General features: G+C 46.3%; 1 protein-coding gene across 4 annotated transcripts in view; it reads left to right on the top strand.

Moving 5' to 3' along the window:
* GLS2 (glutaminase 2) overlaps nt 1-23,240 on the top strand; it is a 69,329-nt gene that overhangs the window by 30,530 nt on the left and 15,559 nt on the right. For 3 of the 4 annotated variants that reach the window (XM_029594817.1, XM_029594820.1, XM_029594818.1), the window contains exons 4-8: nt 1,487-1,616; nt 2,742-2,821; nt 3,227-3,390; nt 11,755-11,813; nt 12,718-12,750. In XM_029594817.1, the coding sequence (XP_029450677.1) occupies nt 1,487-1,616; nt 2,742-2,821; nt 3,227-3,390; nt 11,755-11,813; nt 12,718-12,750 (466 nt within the window). Of the gene's footprint in view, nt 1-1,486; nt 1,617-2,741; nt 2,822-3,226; nt 3,398-11,754; nt 11,814-12,717; nt 12,751-23,240 lie in introns of those variants that run through there. The other variant, XM_029594821.1, reaches the window with a different exon arrangement.

Here is a 23,240-nt window from a genome sequence, read left to right as displayed (position 1 = left end):
TTACTCTCTGTGTGACCTTGGACGGGACAGCTTATCTACCTGTGGCTCAGTTCATCCAACCGCATTTGAGTAAAGAACAGGCAGGTATGGAGGGGGGAGGGCGAGTGGAAGGAGGTGTGAGAGTGATATGAGGGCACAGCACCTGCTGCACATCCTCAGAACTTCTAATCTGCATCTCACAGCTGTACATTCCAGCTAGCCGCACTTTAAACTGTGTTTATCTGCACAATGAAGGAGTAATGAGGGGCTAGAAAACAGCCCCAGGTAACGTCCACTCACCTGCTGCACAACCTGCCCTAACGTCGCCAGGAACCAGTTGTGCCAGCATCTCTCTCTCTCTCTCTGTGCAAGACACAGATTAATTTGGCCCAGCGTTTAGACACACACACACACACATGCAGATTCATACCCTCTCACATTCTACATGCGTGCATACAGTTATCCTTATGCAGACACACACAGCAGAGATTTGCACTGCTGAACACACGCGCAAGCACACACACACCCTCTCCCGCTGAGGTTCAAGGAGCATCTGCATTCCTGGGATGCTTGTGGAAAGATTCCCTTTATATATATATATATATATATATATATATATATATATATATATATAGCTCTGGCACAGGCCATGAGTTCAGCCAGGCAGCTGTTTCAGAGCTAATCATTCTGTCTAGCAGGGGCTGTGACTGGGAGCCAGGGTACATGGGTGCCAGAAGCCTGCGTGTCCTTCCTTGCTTTCTCATTCAGCAGCCACCATGGGAACGCAGAAAGATGAAGAGGAGTAGCCCGCACACTTCCAAATCTGGCTGCTGTATTCCCACCTTCTTTAGGAAGAAATTTATCTTCGAGTCCTGTCAGTAAGATATGGATCACAGTCCTTAAAGGCCTCAGAGGGTTTATAATTCTGATGTGGGAAGCCCAAAGACCCTTCGAGAGTTGATAGCAGGGCTGAGGATTTGAACTGAGGCACAGAGAGATGCAGTACCGGCACTAGGCATAAACAGACAAAGTACTTGCTTAGGGCCCTGAGCAACTCAAGAGTGGACCCTTAAACACACTTTTTATTGTTTATTATTATTTTCCAAAAGAACCACTGCTCCTTCCTCCCTCCCTCCCACTTCACTTGGGGCCCCCAGTGGGGTAGCACCGCCCCTGGGCAGAAAAAGTAGCTTGTCTAAGGTCACACAAGTGGTCGATGGCAGAGACGGGATTGGAACCCATCCCATGCTCTCACCACTAGATCATATTTCCGTTACAGTGGGTAGATTTGGAGAATGTTTGTGCATGTGGGGGTGGGGAAAGGGCCGGCGAGTGACTTAATGTTGCTGGGGGGTTAAGAGAAGGTTCATCTGTGAAACTGAAACCCGGCTACAGAAGGAGACTTGCAGGCACCGTGGAATGGAAACCCTCTCCCCGTTGACCCCTCTCTTGCTGAGACCCCCATCCCCCACCTCACCTTCGCTTTTTCCCCGCTCTCCCTTCTCAGGTGTGTGAGCAGCAACATCGTGCTCCTGACCCAGGCATTCCGCAAGAAGTTTGTTATTCCGGACTTCCAAGAGTTCACGGGCCACGTGGACCGGCTGTACGAGCATGCCCAAAAACAAGTCGGGGGTAGGGTAAGGAGCCTCAGTTTCTTGCATGCAGGGAAGCTAGAGCCAGGAGTGGTGGCCACCACGGGCGTGGCCTCCCGAAGCGCAGAATAGGATGATGGCAGAGAACCAATGCAGGGGTCCAGCCAGGATGCCCATTTAACTGCGGTTCTTACCTCTTGCAGCCCACCATCCCCTTTTAGAAGAGAACGCAATGCTCCAGCATTCGAAGATGGCCGATTTGCCAAGCCAGGGGAATGGTAGCTGGCCCCCACTTCTTCCCCCTCGCCCCCAGAGTTGAACTTTTGGGTTCGCTACTGCTACTGAGAGTTTCCATTTTGTGTCCGAAACAGTTCAGTCAGTCCAGTCACAGAATAAGCACAACAGTGAGGAGAGCTTTATGATCTCATATTTTTATTCCACCTTCCTCAAGGAGATCCAAGGTGATTTCCAATGGATCATAAAACAACCACAGTGAATCCAATTCAGCATAATACAATAATGCAAACGCTAAGAATAACATCACAATATAATTAAAAAAATACAATAGAAACCTACTCCCCTCCCCTCCCCCCACCAATTCCAACAACCTGTTGGCAACCCAGTCCTACCTACAAACATAAAATAAAAATGCCCCAACCTACATCGCTCCCTAGAATAATTACTCCCTTTTGGGCCACCCCTTTGGGAGCACCTTGCTGGCGGCGACCCACCACCCAGAGGCGGGCTGTGGAAATGTTGTCAGATAGAGGATGAAGCTATTGTTCAGGTCTGGGCAGGAACCAGCAGGCATCCCGGAGTGGGACTAGATGGAAAACTCATTCGCCCCTTTCGGCAGCTTCTGGTGCAAGGCTGCTGCTGCCCTCTCTTCCCAGCAGCAGGCCTGGACTTCTAGTCCCCATGGATGTTGTCACATAGGGAGCTACTTCTGGTACAAAAAGAAAACTTGAGCGTTCAGAGCAGCCACAGTAGAGAGCTTGGGCCGAGGTGAGCCGCCACTGAGTCCTCTTCTCTTTGAGCTAGGTATGCTTTCACCAGAGTGGGTAGTGAAGCTGCTTTGAAAGTTGCACTTAGGGTTGACCTTACACTTAGCCTGGAGACTGCATGAGCAAGCAACGGACAGTAAGATAGATGTGTTCTTTCCCTCCCTAGGTCGCTGACTACATCCCCCAGCTGGCCAAATTCAAGCCAAACTATTGGGGCGTATCCCTGTGCACTGTGGATGGACAGCGGTAAGGAGCAGAGGTCAAGGGATTGTAGTGACTGTACTTGTGTTATAGGCCATGTTTTTGTTTTTTTTTAATCACAATTTGCCTCCTCTTTCTGTTTTCTCTGAATGTTGTTCTCCCTGCAATCTTTTCTTCATGACCCCCTTTTTAATACATTTTGTTGTCTCTGGCTCCTTTCTATCCCATTTTTCCTTTTTGCCTCTCTTCATTTCTCACCGGTATCTGCTTCTTTCTTTCCTTCTTTGCTCCACCTGTCTTTATCTCTTGCCCGGATCCCTCTTTCTCTCTGGTTGTCTTTTTTTTTTTTTTTTATCCTTGTCCCCGTCCCTTTCTCTCTGTTTCCCCCCCCCCCCCCCTTTCTATCCCTGCTATTGGATTCCTCTCCCCCCTCCCCACCTCTTCTTCCAGGCACTCTGTGGGAGACACAAAGATCCCATTCTGCCTGCAATCCTGTGTGAAGCCCCTGAAATATGCCATTGCCTTGAGTGACCTGGGCACAGATTACATCCACCGCTACGTGGGGAAGGAGCCCAGTGGTCTGAAGTTCAATAAGCTGTCTCTGAATGACCAAGGTGAGAGGTCAGTAGTGATGGATGGTGGTGCCGGTGTGACTGTGAATGCCTACAGAACCCAGAAACACAGTTAAGCTTTGGGGGTAACGACCATGCGGGGGCAATCGGGAGGTGATGTACTAGTTACAGCTGAAGACTGGGAGTCGGGACTCGTGAGTTCTAATCTCGGCTCTGTCATAGGCTTTTATCTCCCTCTTCCCCAGTAGCTTGGTATTATTACATAGGTTTACTGGAAGCTCTAGTGGAATGATAAACCTTCTCAGATGAAAAGCAATGGACTTGTATAGAAGAAATTCATTTACCATAGCTCTGCCCCATAGCTTCCTATGAGCTATAGGATATGTAAAGGAGGAGAAAACCGCAGGTTGACCACACCCTCAAAACACGGGACAGATTAAAGAGGTCCCTAGGATTAGCCGGAACATTTTTATCCATGCTGCCCTTGAGATACAATCCACTATCTCCCACCCCTTCAAGTTTAGTATTCAAAGCACTCTTAAGATGGGACCAGCTTGTCTTAAATAGATTGAACCAGTTCTGTGATGATGGGTCTGGGTCATGAGAAAACGAGATTAGACTTTTCAGTTACCTGCACACTCAGTTTGCATGCTTGCAGATTAGGCATTGTATAAATCATAAGGTTAGGATCTCCCTGAAAGAAGAGCAAACCCCCGAGGCCTAAGCAGACAGCTAGCAAACGCGCCCTGTAGTGGGACAGTCTGGAGCTTCACCTTTACCAGCCACCTCCTACGCAGGTTGAGCCCTTGGGTTCTGGCAGCCAGCAGGACTTAGGTGGGTTCCCCAGAGCAGTGGTGATTAGAGTCTAGAGACACACTAGGGTAAGGCAGGCAGTAGGCTAACAGAAACGGGCCAAGGTCAGGGAAGGCAGCTAGAAGAGACTGGAGAAGACAAGGCTGGATGAGGCAAGGCTGGAAGGCGAGGTGAGGCTGGACGAGGAACACTGGCAACACCCAGTCCTAGACAGGAGACCCTTTGCTGAGGCAGGGAATTGTAGCATTGGAGGAGCTTAAATAGATCCAGGCAGTGACGTCATTAAAGGGCACCGCTGGGCCATTTCTACCATGGGCCCTTTAAGAATAGCCATATACTGCGCACATGTGCCTAAAGGGAGCCATGAAAGGAAAAGAAGCATGATGGTGCTCTGGCACCATGCCAATGTGTGAGCTACACCGAGTGGCTTTGATGGACTGAAGCAGCTTCCCAGCCGTGGTCGTCTTCAAGCGATGTCGGGGATAAGCGAGGTGGCTTGTGGGACTGTCCCACAAGCCGTCAACTGTAACAGGCAGGAATTCATTGCCAGAGGATGTAATTAAGGCAGTTAGCATAGCTGGGTTTAAAATAAGGTTTGGACAAGTTCCCATAGAAGTCCATAAACTGCTGTTAATCAAGTTGACGTAGGGAATAGCCACTGCTTATTACCAACATGAATAGCATGGGATCTGTTTAATGTTTTGGTACTTGCCCGGTACTTGTAGCCTGGATTGGCCACTGTTGGAAACAGGATGCTGAGCTTGATGGACCCTTGGTCTGACCCAGTATGGCAACTTCTTATGTTCTTATGCTTTTAATCATTGCAGAATGTATGTCTTAGATGTCACTTGACAAAAGGCCTCACTTCCAATTTATATAGCTTTCAAAGACAAAGGTAGTAAATCAAAGCCCAACTGTATGGAAACAAGACTTTAATTACTCGCTTTTGGAAAATAAATGGAAAAAAATGTAAAGGATGGAAGAGGAGAGAGGAATAAATCATCATTATCAACATTAATCCTAGGGATTGCATGTGGAAGGCAGTGTTCAAAGGGAACCAAGAAGTTAGGTAGCTAGATCCCCCGAATGAAAACTGCCTTGTTATTGTGGATAACTCTAGCCACCTTACACATATAGATTTAGCTGTTCTAAATGTAGATGTGCCTGAGGGTGTAATTTGGTCGGGGGGGGGGGAGAGAAAACTCTTACATCTCTATTCAACATTTCAATAGACACTCACAGTTTTCCCCACCTAATCCTCGGGCCGATACAGAAAACTTCGCGGGAGAGCGGTTGAGTGCCCGCTCTCCCGGCGCACGCCCAGGCCACTCTCCTGGGCACACGATCCAGTAAATAAATTTATGTAAATGAGGGCCCGCGGTAAAAGGAGGCGCTAGGGACACTAGCACGTCCCTAGGCCTCCTTTTTGACAGAAGCGGTGGCTGTCAGCGGGTTTGACAGCCGACGCTCAATTTTTCCAGCATCGGTTCTCAAGCCTACTGACAGCCACAGGTTCAGAAAATGGACGCCTGCAAAATTAAATGTCCGTCTTCCAACCTGCGGGCTGCGGGCAGAATTTAAATTTTGTTTTTTACTTTTGGGGCCTCCGACTTAATATCGCTATGATATTAAGTCGAAGGGTGTACAGAAAAGCAGTTTTTTTCTGCTTTTCTGTACACTTTCCTAGTGCTGGCCGAAATTAACACCTACTTTTGGCAGGTGTTAATTTTTGAGAGTAAAATGTGCGGCTTGGCTGCACATTTTACTTTCTGAATTGCGCGGGAATAACTAATATGCCCATCAACATGCATTTGCATGTTGCGGACGCTATTAGTTTCGCGGGGGGGGGGGGTTGGCCGCGCGTTTTCGACGCGCTATTACCCCATACTGTATAAGGGGTAAAAATAGCACATCGAAAACGCGCGGCCAAACGCGGGCTGACAGTGAGCTCCACTGGAGCGCACTTTACTGTATTGGCCCGTCTGCAAAAATAGCAGTGGCAAAGTATTAAGCATCAGAGTTAATATTACTGCCTTAAAGTTTGATTCTGCAGGTATCTATCTCCCGTCATAAAAGGCTGCATAGGATCCAGCCACCAGTTCCGGGTACACACTGGAAAGACTGTGGCATGAGTGGGACTGTGCACCACATTTGGTGGAACATCCTAAGTAAGGTGCTTTGTAGAGATGAATACAACTGAACTGTAGATTTAACAAATTATGGGTGTGACAGTACTTAGGTCTCTTGCCAATTAAGAAAGTGCAGATTAAGCATAATTAAATATATTACTCATATGTCAGTTGCTGCATGATGTGAAGTAGCAGCTAAATGGGGAAAAAAATGCTGCCCCCTCCTTCTCCAAACACAGCAGATGAATGGCTGAAAAGAATACGGGAACTCTGGATAGCAGAGAAATCAGCCAAAGGTAGAAACAAAGGGAAATCAACATTCCTGCCAATGTGGAAATAATTTCTAGAATTTATGAAGCTAAAAATAGAAGAATGAGTTACACCATCAGGTTAGTCAGATAAAATCGGGGGGGGGGGGGTTGTTCCCTTTTTTCCTCAGTTCATTTTTTAAAAGAAGGATTCAAACATGGACACTTGGATTTTACTGCTGGGGTAATGTGCACGGAGCAGACGAGAGACCTAGGGGTGACCATGTTTGATCTGAAGGCAGCAAAGCAATGTGATAAGGCAGTGGCTAAAGCCAGACGGATGCTGGGCCTCATAGCGAGAGGAGTAACCAGCAGGGACAAGGAAGTGATAATGTCCTTAGTGAGGCCTCACCTGGAGTACTGTGTTTGGTTCTGGAGACCGTATCTGAAAAAGGGGAGAGACAGGATGGGCGTGGGCCAGAGGAAGGTGATCAAGATGGTGTGCGGTCTGTTTTAGAAGAACTATGAGGAGAGGTTGAACGACCTAAATATGTATACCCTGGAGGAGAGGAGGTGCAGGGGAGATATGATGCAGATCTTCAGATACCTGAAAGGTATTAATGATGCACAAATATCAAACCTTTTCTGTTAGAAAGAAAACAGCACAACTAGGGGTCACAAGATGAAATTCCAGGGGGGACAACTCAGAAACAACACCAAGAAATATTTCTTCATGGAGAGGGTGGTGGATGCCTGGAATGTCCTTCTTCTGGAAGAAGTGGTGAAGATGAGAACAGTAAATGAATTCAAAAGTGCATGGGATAAACGCCGCAGATCCCTAAAAGCTCAAAGAAAGAAATGAAGAAAATGGCTAACCTATGTTAAGTTTGTGTAACATTTCTGTACAGGGTTAACCTGCATGGTGTGGCAGTTAAACTACCATAAGCAACTTGCTGGGCAGACTGAATGGAGCATTTGGCCTTTATTTGCTATTATTACTATGAACATAAGAAATGCCATACTGGGTCAGACCAAGGGTCCATCAAGCCCAGTATCCTGTTTCCAACAGTGGCCAATCCAGGCCATAAGAACCTGGCAAGTACCCAAACATTAGATAGATCACAAGCTACTATTGCTTATTAATTAGCATTATAGCAGTTTATGGATTTATCCTCTAGGAACTTATCCAGATCTTTTTAAAACCCAGTTACACTAAACTGCTGTAACCACATCATCTGGCAATGAATTCCGAGCTTAACTATGCATTGAGTGAAAAAGAATTTTCTTCGATTTGTTTTAAATGAGCTACTTGCTAACTTCATGTAGTGCCTCTGGTCCTTCAATTATCTGAGAGAGTAAATAACCGATTTATATTAACTTGTTCAAGTCCTTTCATGATTTTATAGACTTCTATCATATCCCCCTCAGTCTTCTCTTCTCCAAACTGAACAGCCCTAACTTCTTTAGTCTTTCCTCATAGGATATAAAAGGAGAAAATGAATAAGATAGATTTATATGCACTGCCTCCATTGTATGCAGATCTAGCTCATGGATATTCATTGTGGATATCCTGAAATCCAGGCCTATTTTTGGTTCCTGAGGATTGGAGTTGGCCACCTCTGATATAATGTATCTGGAGAGACTTCTTCGGCATACCCCGCTCTGCGGACCATTACCAGATCTCCACATCTGAGGTATTCCCTCTGGGTATACCCCTCTGCTCAGACATTGTTACTTTCCTGCACCTCCCACTCCGTGGGCTGTGCCTTTCTACCTCTCTAATAAAGACTCTATTCCACAGCTGTGTCTGACTTCCGCTGAGACCGTGCCTCCCGATGGTGAGGCTCACAGGGCTCCTCCCTATGGGTGGTAACATCTCTCACCTCGGCCCAGGGCCCACCTACAAGTCATAACAGATTGCTAACTCCATGGACCCGGCACAGGGCTCAGAAATTCAGGCCATCCCTGGCCTGGTCCAGTGAATATCAGAGCAGGAAAAGGTATTAGACTTTGGCTAACGCCATCAACCAATTAAGCACTCGGCTGGACTCAGCCTCGACGCCTGCCAAGCCACGTTCTGCTTCACATGCATTGCCATTTCACTTTCTGTGCCCTTGCCGGCACCCCCTCGCTTTGCAGGTGACCCCTTGTTATGTAGGGGCTTTATGAACCAGTGCAGCATGCATTTTTCTTTGTAACCTGCATATTTCCCCGACGTACTGTCCAAAACTACGTAGATCTTATCCCTCCTGGATGGAAAAGCCCTGGCCTGTGCGTCACCCCTTTGGGAGCAAATGGATCCAGTTCTCAACGACTTGACAAGCTTCCTTGCCCTATTTCGCTCTGTATTTGACAACCCCGGTCACAAGACCGTCGCTGGATCCGCACTCCTGCATCTGCAACAAGGTGCCAGATCACTGTCCGAATATGTCATTGAGTTTAGGACTCTTTCCTCAGAATTACACTGGGATCTGGGCTGCCTGCTAGCCATATTCCTGGAAGGTCTAAGTTCACGCATCAAAGATGAATTAGCAGCACGTGAACTTCCTGAGGCCTTGGACTCCCTTATCGACCTGGCCGGTCGCATTAATCGTCGTCTGTGTGAGCGGTCGCACAAGGCTAGAAGATCCAAGAGAATGTCATTGGGGGTTCCACGCATTCATCCAACATCTACAACTCAGACTGCTCCTGCACCCAGTATCGAGGAGGAGGAACCAATGCAAAGGGGTTGCAGTCATCTATCTGTTAAGGAAAGGCGTCATCGACAAAGATCAGGTCTTTGCATGTATTGTGGCCAGCCAGGTCATGCGGTACCCTCCTGTCCACTCTGTGCGGGAAACTCCCAGGGCTAGGATCTGCCAGAGGACTCCTCCTAGGCCTGACCGCGCCATATCCTCTGCTAACACTACCTGTCTCCATTAACGTGGATGCCCTAGAATTCCACACCCTAGCTCTGGTTGACTCCAGGGCCAGTGGGAATTTTATACTCTGACAACTCATGGAGCACCTACGAATCCCCACCATCCGGACACCTACACCATTGCTACTGTCTTCAATTCATGGCGAGCCATTACCAGGCGAAGTTACCTACTCCACCACGCCAATCCAACTTCCCACCGGGTCACTGCACAGGGAGACCATCTCCTTTTTGGTCTTAGATAAGGCTATACATCCTGTGGTGCTTGGACTGCCATGGTTACAAATGCACACACCACAATTCGATTGGAGCACCTTACAACTGTCTCAATGGGGCAAGCCCTGCCATGGAAAGTGCTTAGAGGTCATGACTCCTATGCCTTGCCTGACAACTACCACCTCTCTTCCGGGTCTTCCCCTGCAGTACTCCTCTTTTCGAGACATATTCTCCAAGAAAGCTGCAGACACTCTACTGGCTCACTACTCATTTGATTGTGCCATAAACTTGTAACCCAACACTGAACCTCGCAGAGGAAGGGTGTACCCACTTTATCTGACAGAAACCAAGGCCATGTTGCTCTTTCAAAGATCTCTGTAGTATAAGACTCCAGGAATTCAGTTAAATTCCCTAAAGCCAATAAATGTTGTGCCTCATTCTCTCTTGTTCGTGAAAATGGAAGAAAATACACCTTATTAAACGAAGGAATATTATCTAGCGGAATATGTAAGGTTTCAGTCATATACTTCAGAAGAGTGACTCATGGCAGCTCACCAGTTATCCTAGGAATGTTCAAAAACCTCAAATTCAAACACCTTAGATGATTTTCAACAAATTCAACTTTCCTGTTTAAAGCCATATGTTCCTGGACTAAAGATGACTAAATTGTAGGTTTTGAATCCTATTAGAATGTTCCATGAGCTGAGAGCTGTGTTCCTGTGTCAGGGTGCCCAATTTTGAAGAAATCTGGGATATTTGTGAAGAACAACTTTCAAAGGCTAGGCCCAGCTGAGTCATCAGTTCCCAGAGAGAGTCTGAAGTCACCACAGCGGGTTGGGGAGTGAAGATAATAAGGGCAAATGCTCCAGAGTCCTAGCAGATGCATTAGACGTTGAAGCATTCGGTGTAGGAATCGGAATGAACTCTCTTCCATCGGAGGGAGCAAACTGTAAAGCAGCTGCAGACGCCGGCACAGCCTCACTCCCCCGCCATCGATATTGCTTCTCCGGCCACACCTTCCGTGGTTACTCCCGCTGTAGCTTGCCCTGAGTTGTCCAGTCCCGGGTCTGCTAGTACTAATTCCAGAGGAAGACGCGAGGATAACGCCTGTGGTGCCCGTAGGACTGGAGGGTTCAGAGAAATCTCCCCGGACGAGACGGAGGCTCCTCTTCCAGACCCGTCAGCGGGAGCCACAGCCCCCAATGGGTAAATTGTAGCGAGTTCAGGCGTGGCACGCTGCCCCGAAGGGAGGGGGGATTCCGAGGGGAAACACCCGCACTCTCCCCTTATGTTTAGAAGGGATATTTAGATAACATCCAGGAGAGAAAAGGAAATTTTCGAGGTGAGTCGAACAGACGCCACACACAAGTCGCCATCTTGACTCCTCAAGGGAGTTCATTTTCTGGCAAATAAAAAAAATGTGTGTTGGGTGCTCAGCCTTTGGACACGCTTTCCTGCATCAGGTGGTAATAGCTGTTTTCATTTACATGGAATTCAAATGCAATGGGTGCAGTCCGATACGCTTTGGTTAGAGTGCACTAATCTCCTTGCTGCATCAGACGCTGTTATTGCATACCTGAAATGCGCACCCAGCCGGGAGTAAAACCACGTGCTAGGCCGGGGACGCACCTTATTGCATCGGCCTGTCAGTGTGTCTTCAGAACTTAATGGCAGGGAGGGAAGAGCAGCTTGTTAGCATCGTAGGACACAGGTGAACAAAATCACCCTTCTGTGTCCCTTTAGAAAGTACAGTAGGGTCATTTAATTTTAATTTAATCTCCACCTTTCTAGAAACTCTGATCAAGGTGGATTGCAAAATAGATAATTAGATTACAATATGTCGTTAAACTGTTCAGAGTAAAAAGCAAAACCCTGAGTAGAAAAATTAAAGCAAAAAGAAATGTGATATGTGCATGTGCAGTATACATATATTTATCCCTTGTTTGGTCTGAAGTCCACTGACCCTCTCCCCTTCCTTCCCTCCCCACCCCAGTGTAGCCTGTGAACCTGTGAAATAAATGGGGGCAGATGAGGCCTCTGCTTCTCTGTCATTCTTGTGCTATGGTTTTCTCTTCCACTCCAGGTAAACCTCACAATCCGATGGTGAATGCTGGGGCCATAGTGATTTGTTCTTTGATAAAGGTGAGAGACACAGGACCAGCTTGCACAGAATATCTGAGAAACTGTCTGGGGCGTCAGGAATAAAATGGATTCCATCAGGAGTCAGAGGTGTCTTTTTGCAGAGTCATATTGCATAAAATGCAACACACATGGACACAGAGTGTCACCTGGAGGACTGGGGTGTCTCAGAGGATAGGCACAGGGATACAGAGCCTCTCGCCTTTGGGACTGGACAACTCAGGATGGACTCGGGGATACAGAGCCTCTTACCTCTAGGACTAGATGGCTCAGGGGACAGGCGCAGGGATACAGAGCCTCTTACCTCGAGGACTAGATGGCTCAGGGGACAGGCGCAGGGATACCTCTGGGACTGGATGGCTGAGTGGATGGGCACAGAGACATCCCGACCGAGACATGAGACAAAATCTCTCATGTCTTGGCTGGGATGGCTTAGGGGACGAGTGCATGGATACAGAGCCTTTTAACCCTAAGACTGGATGGCTCAGGGGACAGGTGCATAGATACAAAGCCTCTCACCTCTGGGACTGGATGCCTGAGTGGATAGGCACAGGGTTGCCGAGCCTCTCGCCTCTAGGGAGTCAGAATCTCTCATATCTCGGCCTGGATGGCTTAGGCGGATGAGTGCATGGATACAGAGCCTTTTAACCCTAAGACTGGATGACTCAGGAGATGGGTGCATAGATACAAAGCCTCTCACCGCTGGGACTGGATGACAGATGAGATGGGTACAAGAATGCACCTCTTCTCTTCATGAAGGCTGGGTGGCTCGGGGGCTGGGCACAGGAACACAGAGCCCATCACCTCTAGGACTAGCACAGATTCCATATATGAGTATTAACTTGAAAAACCTTCCCAGAACATGTGGCAACTTTGTTGAATTGCTCTTCTTCTTTGTCTTTTTCAGATGGGTTACAACAAAGCTGAGAAGTTTGACTATGTGAGTTTTTTGCTGTGGGAAGGACCCGGGTCAGGACCAGGGTGGGTGATTAGGAGATCGAATATAGTTTCCTGTTGATGCCTTTCTCGTCAGTTTCCACAGATAGCCGTGGAGGTAGTTTTTAAAAGGAGCTAGACGTGTAAATGTAGCATACTATTGTAGCAATTTAAAAAAGCCATTTACGTGTGTAAAGTCAACTTACACGTAAATATCCTATGGACAATTCAATGGCGTATATTGTAGCAATTTTCAAAAGCCCACTGACACGGGTAAAGCGCATTCACATGGGTAAAACCCAATTTTAAGTACATAAATGCTTTTTAAAATCAGGCCCCATATGAGGGCATTCTGCAAGTATTTTATGTCTTGTTCTTAGACTGGTACAAAGAGAAGTGGTCTCATGTTTGGGTCATTGAACTTCAAATCAATCCTGAGATTAAAGTTCATATCCCACTTCTGCTATTGATGCTGTCTGTGCCAGAAAGGTGCGGCTGTGCCACCCACCCAGAAGTGGTTGCTTCAGTATTGCAAAATGACTAAATCGTTTCATTAGAACAAAATTAAAAGTAGAGATTCAAGACTGATAAACGGTCCAAAGTTAAGTTCAGCCTCAGCGCATGACATTTTTTTTGTTGCTGCCTGTTGGAAGCATTTAAAATTCCCCAAAATTCCCTTCCTTTTGTAGCTAAAGCTTTCTATATTTCCAATCTAAAGAACCAAAATGTTTTGCAGGAGGGAGATGGCGGGCTGGGCTGGGGGTGGGGGGTAGAGTACAATTCTCCAGAAGGACAGTTTGCTAGATATTTCTGATAATACTGAGCCCAGTTTTCAAAAGAGGGCTGAGCACCAAACTTAAAATGCCTTAATTAGGAGCCTTAAGATGCTGTTGCAGGTTCACTGTGCTGGTGTGGAAAAACACAAAGACACAAAGGACTGGTATACGCAAGGCCAGTATCCTGCCAGCTCCCTTCCTGAGAGGATCTGCTATTTTTCAATCCGATTCAATAAACTCCGCTGGAGAGCCGGTGCTCCGAGGCTAGCGCCCACTCTCCCGACGCGCGCCCAGGCACCTCTCCTGGGCGCGCGATTCAGTATTTAAATTAGTGCCGGCACAAATAAGGAGGCGCTAGGTACACTAGCGCATCTCTAGCGCCTCCTTATTGGCGGAAGCAGCGGCCGTCAGCAGGTCTGACAACAGACGCTTAATTTTACTGGCATCGGTTGTCGAACCCGCTGACAGCCACGAGTTCAGAAAATGGATGCCAACAAAATTGAGCATCCGTTTTCCAACCCGCGGGCCATGGGCAAATTTATTATTTTTTTTAATTTTGGGGACCTCCGACTTAATATAGCCATAATATTAAGTCGGAGGGTGTACAGAAAAGTAGTTTTTTCTGCTTTTCTGTACACCTTTCCCGGTGTTGTCCCTGATTAATGCCTCCCCCCACCACATCTGCCTTTGGACAGGAGTTAATTTCTGAGTAAAATGTGTGGCTTGGCTGCACATTTTCCTTTCAGTATCCTGCGGGTATAAATAATAGGCTCATCAACATGCATTTGCTGTGATGAACGCTACTGTATAAGGGGTAATAATAGCGCATGTAAAACGTGCTGTGATGAACGCTACTGTATAAGGGGTAATAATAGCGCATGTAAAACGTGCGGTCAATCGGGGCTAAACGGTGTGCTCAGCCGAGCGTACCATTCTGTATTGGCCTGTAAGAAAACACAAAGCCACACTCACTCACACTCTGAATCAGCACACAAGATACCAGGATAAGCAGTGTTTATTGGTAATGTTAGGTTATATTCCTGAAAGCAAGGCAGCAAACGTAATATACAGAAATAGCAATGACAATAGTTGCAAAAATAATATTGTAGCACAAACAGTTTTCTTATGAATAGAGCAGTTGAGTTGCTTCTTTGGGTGAGGATTTTCTCACTGTCTTTCCCTCTGCCTTCTCCCTCCCCTGCTTCTGTTAAGTATACCCTTTTCGTCTATACATCCGAAACTGTTTTGAGAAACACATATGATTTCACAAAATATACTAGCTTTCTCTTACATTTAGACTCCTAGCATCTGCAATGTTAAGCACCTTAAATTGAGGCTCCTAAAGTTAGTACAGCTATCAGGTGGACCTAAATTAAGGAACCACATTTGGGAACACTTAGCTCCTAAATTCATTTCCTTGCCCTATCTCTGCCCCAGTCCTCGCCCACTTTTCAGAAGTTCTAATTTAGGCACCTTGTGGTTTAAAGTGACTAAATTTGGTGGTAAGCTTCTAAAAAATTTTTACATTCAGAAATGCAGGTGCCTAACTCGTATAGTTACATGCCTGTGTCTTTTGAATTCTGGCCCCACTATCGAAAGGACATGTTAGTTGTGGAATTTGTGTTTCCAGTGGAGAGGAGCCTAGGCCTGGGGGCGGGGGTGGGGGGTGGGGTAATAACAGGGTCAAAGAACTAAACAGGGTAAAAAAGTTAGACACACTGGGGCAGATTTTCAAAGGCTACGTGTGTAACCTGAGAAAATCTGCCCCTTCGTGCGCCAAGCCTATTTTGCATAGGCTCAGTGGTGCGTGCAAGCCCCGGGACGCGCGTATGTCCCGGGGCTTCGAAAAAGGGGTGGGCCAGGGGGTGGGTCCTGGGCATGGCGGCAGTTTGGGGGCAGTCCGGGGCGGGGCCGAATCCCCCGGCACAGTGGCCTGTGCTGGGGGATGGCGAGCCGGCACGCGCAAGTTACGCCTGCCTTGGGCAGGCGTAACTTTTGAAATAAAGGTAGGGAGGACGATTTAGTTAGGGCTGGGGGGTGGGTTAGATAGGAGAAGGGAGGGGAAGGTGGGGGGGTGGCCGGAAAAAAGTTCCCTCCGAGGCCGCTCCGATTTCGGAGCAGCCTCGGAGGGAACGGGGAAAGCCATCGGGGTTCCCCTCGGGCTCGGCGCACGCAAGGTGCACATGTGTGCACCCCCTTGTGCGCGCCGAGCCCAGATTTTATAACATGCGCGCGCATGTTATAAAATCGGGCGTAGATTTTAAGATCTGGCCCACTTTGAACTACTAATTCAGGAGTCTGCAGTCTTTCAAAATAGAAGAGCTATTTCACTGGTATTTTCTTAGTTAAAAATATTCTGATAGCCGCAACCTGCCGTAAACTGCTTCTTCCTCACCCCCTCTTCCCCAGCAATTATTTATTTATTTTATTTATTTATTTTTTTGTATACCGACATTCGATCTGAGATATCACATCGGTTTACATTCAGCTACTGTAGGTATTCATATAATACTGTACCAATTATTGTGCTTGTTCTCCTTGTCTGATTATTGCAGTCAACCATTTAGTGTTATTTGTAGCAATTCCCTTTGTCTAATTATTCCTACATGCTAATAATAAATCCATTATTACTTTCACCTGGCACCGAAGTGTTTCAACTCAATGGGTTTGTGAGACACACAAACACACACACACACACTCTCTCTCTCTCTCTCTCTTTCTCTTCCCCTAGTCCCCTGCACTCCTTCTCTTCCCCTATCCCCAGCCTTTTTGTTCTCTTCAGCCCGTGCCATTATGGCCAGCACCTCCATGACAGAGCCATATTCAGATCTTCAAAGGGCTGCATGGAGCTTAGGAGCCACAAATTGCAGACCCTGTACTAAGTAATTAAACCCATTAGCAGACAGTTTGAAGCAAAGAAAGCAGGTGGGTTCCTCAAAACAGGCCCCACCTAGAAGATCTCCAGCTTTGAAAAATAATTAATTTTGTAACCAGAAATCCTACAATAATCCATTCAAAATTATCAGGACTGGTGGTACCAAAGTTTGGTATATAAAGACATTTATTATGATGGACTCAGTTAAGTTTAAAGCCACGAGTAAGAGAGCAAGAAACAATTTTAGAAGCCAAAGGCTTAACAATCACATCAAATAAGAGAGGAGAAAGAGGACAACCCTGCCTTGTACCTCGCAAAATCTGACCAAAAAAAAGAGGAAGGGAGAGAGTTGACCATTTTCCAGAATCCTCACCAGGGTTAGATTTCAGGGCCCTCACCCAATCCAGATATACAGAAGGAAAACAAAAAAGCCCAATAGTGAAGAAGGAACAGGACCACCCTAGCCTTATCAAAGGCTTCTTAAGGATTAACTGAAAGGATCAACCCAGGCATTTTACATATATTGGCTAAAGGGCTAAATTTTATAAACTGCTTCCCTAAATTATCAATTTTCAAAGTGGACTTATGCATATACTTTCACATTGAAAGCTATCCCACTAAATTTACCAGCATGCACCTATTTGTGCACAGACAATATTCAGGAAAATTTACGCGCACACATCTTAAAATCCATAAGTATGTACGTAAATCCAAACTCTTCCCTACCTCCCCACCCCCAGGATTGCCTCCATGCAATCCATCTAAAATTACGCATGAGCAGGTGCTGCACACATAAATGTACTTGCATATTATCTTAACTGGGGAGATCGGATGGACTATTTAAGTCTTTAGTGTTGCGCGTCCCGGCCGTGTGGGTGCTGCGACCGGGCCTGCTCACCTCGCGCTGCCCTCCACTAGCTCCGATCTTGCCGCGGCTGCCAGCTCCCTCCGCCCCTGATGCTCACCATGGCCCTCTCCAGCTTCCTCCACGCCACAGGCCTCGCAGCAGACCTCTCGTCGGGGTTCTGCGTCTTCGGCCGCCTCTGCCCCCTCCCCTAGGCGCATGGCCGACGTCCTTAGCTTTAAAGGGCCAAGTGCGGGAAAACCGATTCGGACACAGTATGATGACATCACGTAACAGCCCTATAAGTAGTGAGGCCCTTTCCCCAGGACCTCGACTTGGCAATCGGGTCGACACCGTGGTGTTCTAGTTTGCCTAATCCTGTGTTCCAGCGTTTCCTTGTTCCAGTGTCTCCTTGTTCCAGCATCTCCGTGTGTTCCAGTCTTCCTGCGCCCTGTGTTCCTTCCTGTGTCCTTACTCAGGTAAGGACACAGGACTGATCTCTGGTACTGACCTCAGCCTGCCTGACTACTCTCTTCGTCTGCTTCTTGGAACTGACCCTCGCCTGCCTTGACTGTGCTCGGACTGACCTAGGTATTGACCCCTGCTTTGGCTGACCACTTCTGGACAGATACTCTGGCTTTGATCCTTGCACTTCACTTGGACACTCTCTTCTGGCCTACTGTGACTACTAAACCAACCTGCTTGGATTCTACCCACGGCCTTCACCCGACTAGACCTGCAGGTGCTGCCTGCCTCACCCAGAGAGCCTTCCTGAACTATTACCTCCCTGAGGTCTCCGGAGCCTCCAGTTCGGGTCTGGTCCATCCTCTCAGCATCAGCCACACACCCTTGCTCGTGGTGGGCACACCCCTCCGCTACAGGAGACTATTTGAGGCCCACCTAAGTCCAGGTGGTCCGGGTACCCAAGGGCTCAACCTGCAGAAACCCCAGACTGTTATTGGTGAAGCTCCAGTTAGCCTCTGTCTCCTCATGTGCTTCGCCTCCTGGTGGAAGGCGCTCTCTGGGTCCAACCAGAGGGCCGTACCAATCCTGCACCAGGCCAAGGGTCCACTTCCAGCGCAACATTTATCTGCCATCACTTACTATGTTACTATATCAGATGAGCAATTTTGTAAAAGGCCAATTTTGTGGGTAAAATGCTGTTGCCAGCCAGAATCAAAGCTTCAACTGCCAATCTAAAACAACTAGATTTATGCAACTGTTCCACTCTATGAATTCTATCCTTTAATTAATTTTGCAGAGCTATTCTAATCTAATCTGGAGTTTATATACCACCTTTCTGGTCCATCCAAGAATTACCTAATGGGATTTACAACAAACAAACAATCAAACAAACACAAAAAGTGCATAATCAAATATATTAGAAATATACATGATCACATCCATCTGAAATATACAAACAAATTCATAATAAATACATAATCAAATACATCCTAGATAATCCAATACATTTAAAAACATCATAAATACAGAAAACAATACATAAAAAAGCACCTGGTCAACCCCCCTCTTTCACTGAGGAACTGAGCAAACAGTATATAGTTATTTAAATACAATAAAATAGCATAAAATAAACAATATGATACCATATCAATATAGATTAGAATTCAAAAAAATATAAAATATATTACAACATGCCCATAAGTAATATATCCTCTCCAGGGGTGTTGTTTGACTGGGCACACAGGCCATGCCCCAAGTCTCAGCAATCCCTGTTGATATTTCACCTGCTTTAGACTTATAAAGGAAAAAAAGAGCCTGACCTGTCCGAGAGCCAAAGTGAAGCTCTGTTATTTGTCGCCAAGCAAGCTGAGAAGGCTTGCATACCTACTTCCAGCCAGACAGCCCTGTAACCTCACTCTGGAGGGCTCCAATTGTTCCTTAGAGGTTCATAAGGGATCGCTGGGGATATCCTAGTGTTCCTGGCTATTTGAAGGCTATAAATTTGTGATGAGGATGAGGAAGATCTGTAGCCTTAGCATCTATGAATCAATCCTGCTGAACCTTTTGGTAGTATTTGTATCGTATATGAAAACTATGAGGAAGCAGGTAAAAAGCACTGCCAGTGAAAAGGTGGACCTTGTGGTCTGGAGTGATGCAGGGAGGATCGCACAGGAGAGTAAAGACAAAATGGGGAGTGGAGAGGAGGAAGGGGAAAAAGAGAGTGAGGAGAAGAAGTGAAAATGGAGGCTGGGGAAGTAAATTAATTGGGGAGCATGGACAAAGGGACTGGGGGATAAGAGCAAAGGGAGCTGGACGGGTGAGATGGCAAGTGAGGGAGGGGGCAGAGGGTTAAGAGCAGGGATGAGGGAGTGAGCAAGGGGGGCTGGGAGTGACAACAAGAGTTGAGGGGGTGAAAGTGAGGAAGGGGGGGCCAGGGGGTATGAGATATCAAATCAAAGGCACTGGATAGGTAAGAGTGAGACAGGGGGAGAGGATAAAGTATTTAAAGAGGGAGAAAGTAACAGAAGAATATATCTGTTCTGGGGTAGTACTTAATAGGGATGTGAATCGTTTTTCTGACGGATGAAAATATTGTACAATATTTTCTCATCCGTCTGGTATCGGGAGGTCCCCGAAAGCGATAGGAAAACCCCACGAAATTTTTGTACGGTTTTCTTCGTTTTGGGGGGGGGGGGGGCGGAAAGAAAGGGCACAAACAAAAACAACACCCAAACCCACCCTGACCCTTTAAATCAAATTATTTAGAATCCCCCCTCCCGACCCCAGTGGGGGTCCCGGGAGCGATCTCCCGCTCTCGGGCCGTCGGCTGCCACTAATCAAAATGGTGCCGATGGCCCTTTGCCCTTACCATGTGACAGGGGCTATCTGTGCCATTGGCCTGCCCCTATCACATGTTAGGAACAATGGATGGCCCGCGCCATTTTTTAAGATGGTGCCGGCCATAAGGGGAATGGAACAGCTCCCCTATGAGGAAAGACTAAAGAGGTTAGGACTTTTCAGCTTGGAGAAGAGATGGCTAAGGGGGGATATGATAGAGGTGTTTAAAATCATGAGAGGTCTAGAACGGATAGATGTGAATCAGTTATTTATTCTTTCGGATAATAGAAAGACTAGGGGGCACTCCATGAAGTTAGCATGTGGCACATTTAAAACTAATCGGAGAAAGTTCTTTTTTACTCAACGCACAATTAAACTCTGGAATTTGTTGCCAGAGGATGTGATTAGTGCAGTTAGTATAGCTGTGTTTAAAAAAGGATTGGATAAGTTCTTGGAGGAGAAGTCCATTACCTGCTATTAAGTAAGTTGACTTAGAAAATAGCCACTGCTATTACTAGCAACGGTAACATGGAATAGACTTAGTTTTTGGGCACTTGCCAGGTTCTTATGGCCTGGATTGGCCACTGTTGGAAACAGGATGCTGGGCTTGATGGACCCTTGGTCTGACCCAGTATGGCATATTCTTATGTTCTTCTTATCATTTGTTATATTACTGTGCCACCATCTGATGTAGCTTCACTCTGTGAGTATGGTAGAGAGAAAACACAGACACAAAGGCTTCATTGCCAGAGGATGTGGTTATGGCACTTAGTGTAACTGGGTTTAAAAAAAGTTTGGATAAGTTCTTAGAGGAAAAATCCATAAACTGCTATTAATTAATAAGCAATAGTAGCTTGAGATCTATTTGTTTGGGTACTTGCCAAGTACTTGTGACTTGGATTGGCCACTGTTGGAAACAGGATACTGGACTTGATGGACCCTTGGTCTGACCCAGTATGGCATATCTTATGTTCTTATGTTGAAAATTACCTTCTTAGAGTCCAGATCACTAGAAACATAGTATAGGGCATTAAAACATTCAAAGTATGGTCATGCATGCTTTCAAAGATGTTTGCTAGAAATTCAAATTACTAGAAGCAGCTATACTAGAGTATGCAGACCAGAGATAGCAGATTGCAATTTTCAATCATGATTTCCTATGAATTTCTGAGATGAGACTCTGCTTCATTAGAGTTCCCTATTACAGCCCAAGAAGTCTTAGAGGCATTAAATTCAAATAAAATAGGCAAAGGTCCAGGAGAGGCCTGGTTCACTATTAGATTTAGGAGATATCTTTTCCTCAGCTTGCCCCTAACCTGGCCAATGGCTTTAATGCCATTCAAATTGGAGTCTCATTACTTAGAACAATGCTGAATGCAGAAATAACTGTTATTCATTAACTTGGCAAAGAGCTCATCCGATAGTTGGAATTACACTGGCCCAAAGTTATAGACAAACAGATTTCATCACAGAATTATAGGGAGGTGACAATGTGAGATAAACTCTGAATTTTATTCACTTAGCTAATGGAAACACCCAGGAATCAATATTATTATCTTTAGATGCAGAGAAGGCCTTTGACCGTGTTGCTTGGCCTTTTCCATTGGTGTCCACACATGCTTTTGATTTGGGTGTGATGTTTATAGTCAGTGCTTTTTTTCTGGGGAAAAGTACCATTACTCACAGAACCTGTGAAATGATAGCATTGTAAATATTAATTTGGACATAGAACAGCAATACACCTTCTATTGGGAAAACAAAAAACTTGACTACTACAGATCACTTCACAGAAACTCTACACTAGCAGAATACCTCACCTTGATCACACAGACTGAACATGGACAGACTTCACCAAATGCAGAATAAATGACCACAAATTATAAATAGTAGGCAGGCAAAAACTGAACTGGAAACCCCAAGAAGCCAGACTCTGCATGCAGTGCAACACCAGAAAAATAGAAATAGAAACACATTTCCTTCTATACCGTTCAAAATGCAAAGAGATCAGAGATGTTACATATTCACATTCCCAAAGCTGGCATTCGAATTACCATTTGGGTCTTTATCTGCTGTCATTTACGATGTTACTAAACCAAATAGAAAAGGCTTTTTTTTTTTGTATTTTTTATTGTCTGGACATTTTGGAGCCTAACAACCCCCTCCCTCCCCCCCCCCCCACACATACACACACAATGACGGACTCAGCAACTCCAACATAAGACCTTGTTACGGGTTCAGACCGTATACACTGGTATCCTGCCCATGGGCTCTGACCTGGGGGGCTAATCTCATATAAACACACACAATTACTGGGATTATACCTAGGGGCTTGAACCCAGGAGCTTAACCCCAACACAAAGATCCACACACAAACTTTGATTAGGTACATCACGGTTCCAGGTAAGAAAGTAAGTTTATTTGAGCAATAAGATGATAGAACAAATAAAATCAGATTGTGTAGAAGAAGTAATGGTAGATAACAATTGCTACATAGACATAAAAAGCTTACATTTTCAAAGGATCAGCCGTATCATCATGTCCAGGGCTCTCGCTCTCCCCTCTCTTTCTTGCTGTTTCTCCTTATACTCTACAAATACTTGTGAAAGCAACTGCGTTCCCTCCCTCTGAGTTCTTATCAGATTTCAGAAACAGCTGTGCTGCCTTCATTCTCTCGCTCAGGCTTTAGTATAAGTTAATTGCTAGTTTTCTCATCATAGACTTAATGGAATAACAGACTCTTGCCTGTTCCTAAACATTTCACAGTGCAAGACAGTAAACAAGAGTTCACTCAGAAATTGGCCTGTGGCCTTCAAACTAGTCAGTGTCTGGGTGAAAACTCTGAATCCATATGGCCTATCCTCTATGTACATCCTCAGCAAAAAGTAACAAAAAAGGACTCCAACATACCCCCCCCCCCCCCCCCCCCAACACACACACACACACACACACACACATTACATACACAAATGGACAATGACAGGAGCTCAGGGGCCCTACCTAACATTTCCCACTTTCCTCACACTACTTTGCCCTTTCCCTCTCCCCTCTGGGATCTTCTCTATCTCTCTTCTCCCTCCTTCCAGCAAGAAGGCTGAATCCCCCTTTCTCTTTCCCCAGGGGCACAGCATCGGCCCTCTTCTCTCCCCTCCTTCTCTGCTCAGGCAGCAGTCTCTCATCACCCAGAACCTTCTCTGCAG

This window comes from Rhinatrema bivittatum, chromosome 3 (assembly GCF_901001135.1).
Source record: "Rhinatrema bivittatum chromosome 3, aRhiBiv1.1, whole genome shotgun sequence".
In the NCBI taxonomy this organism is placed as follows: domain Eukaryota; kingdom Metazoa; phylum Chordata; class Amphibia; order Gymnophiona; family Rhinatrematidae; genus Rhinatrema; species Rhinatrema bivittatum.
This window is presented reverse-complemented; position numbering and strand designations above follow the sequence as displayed.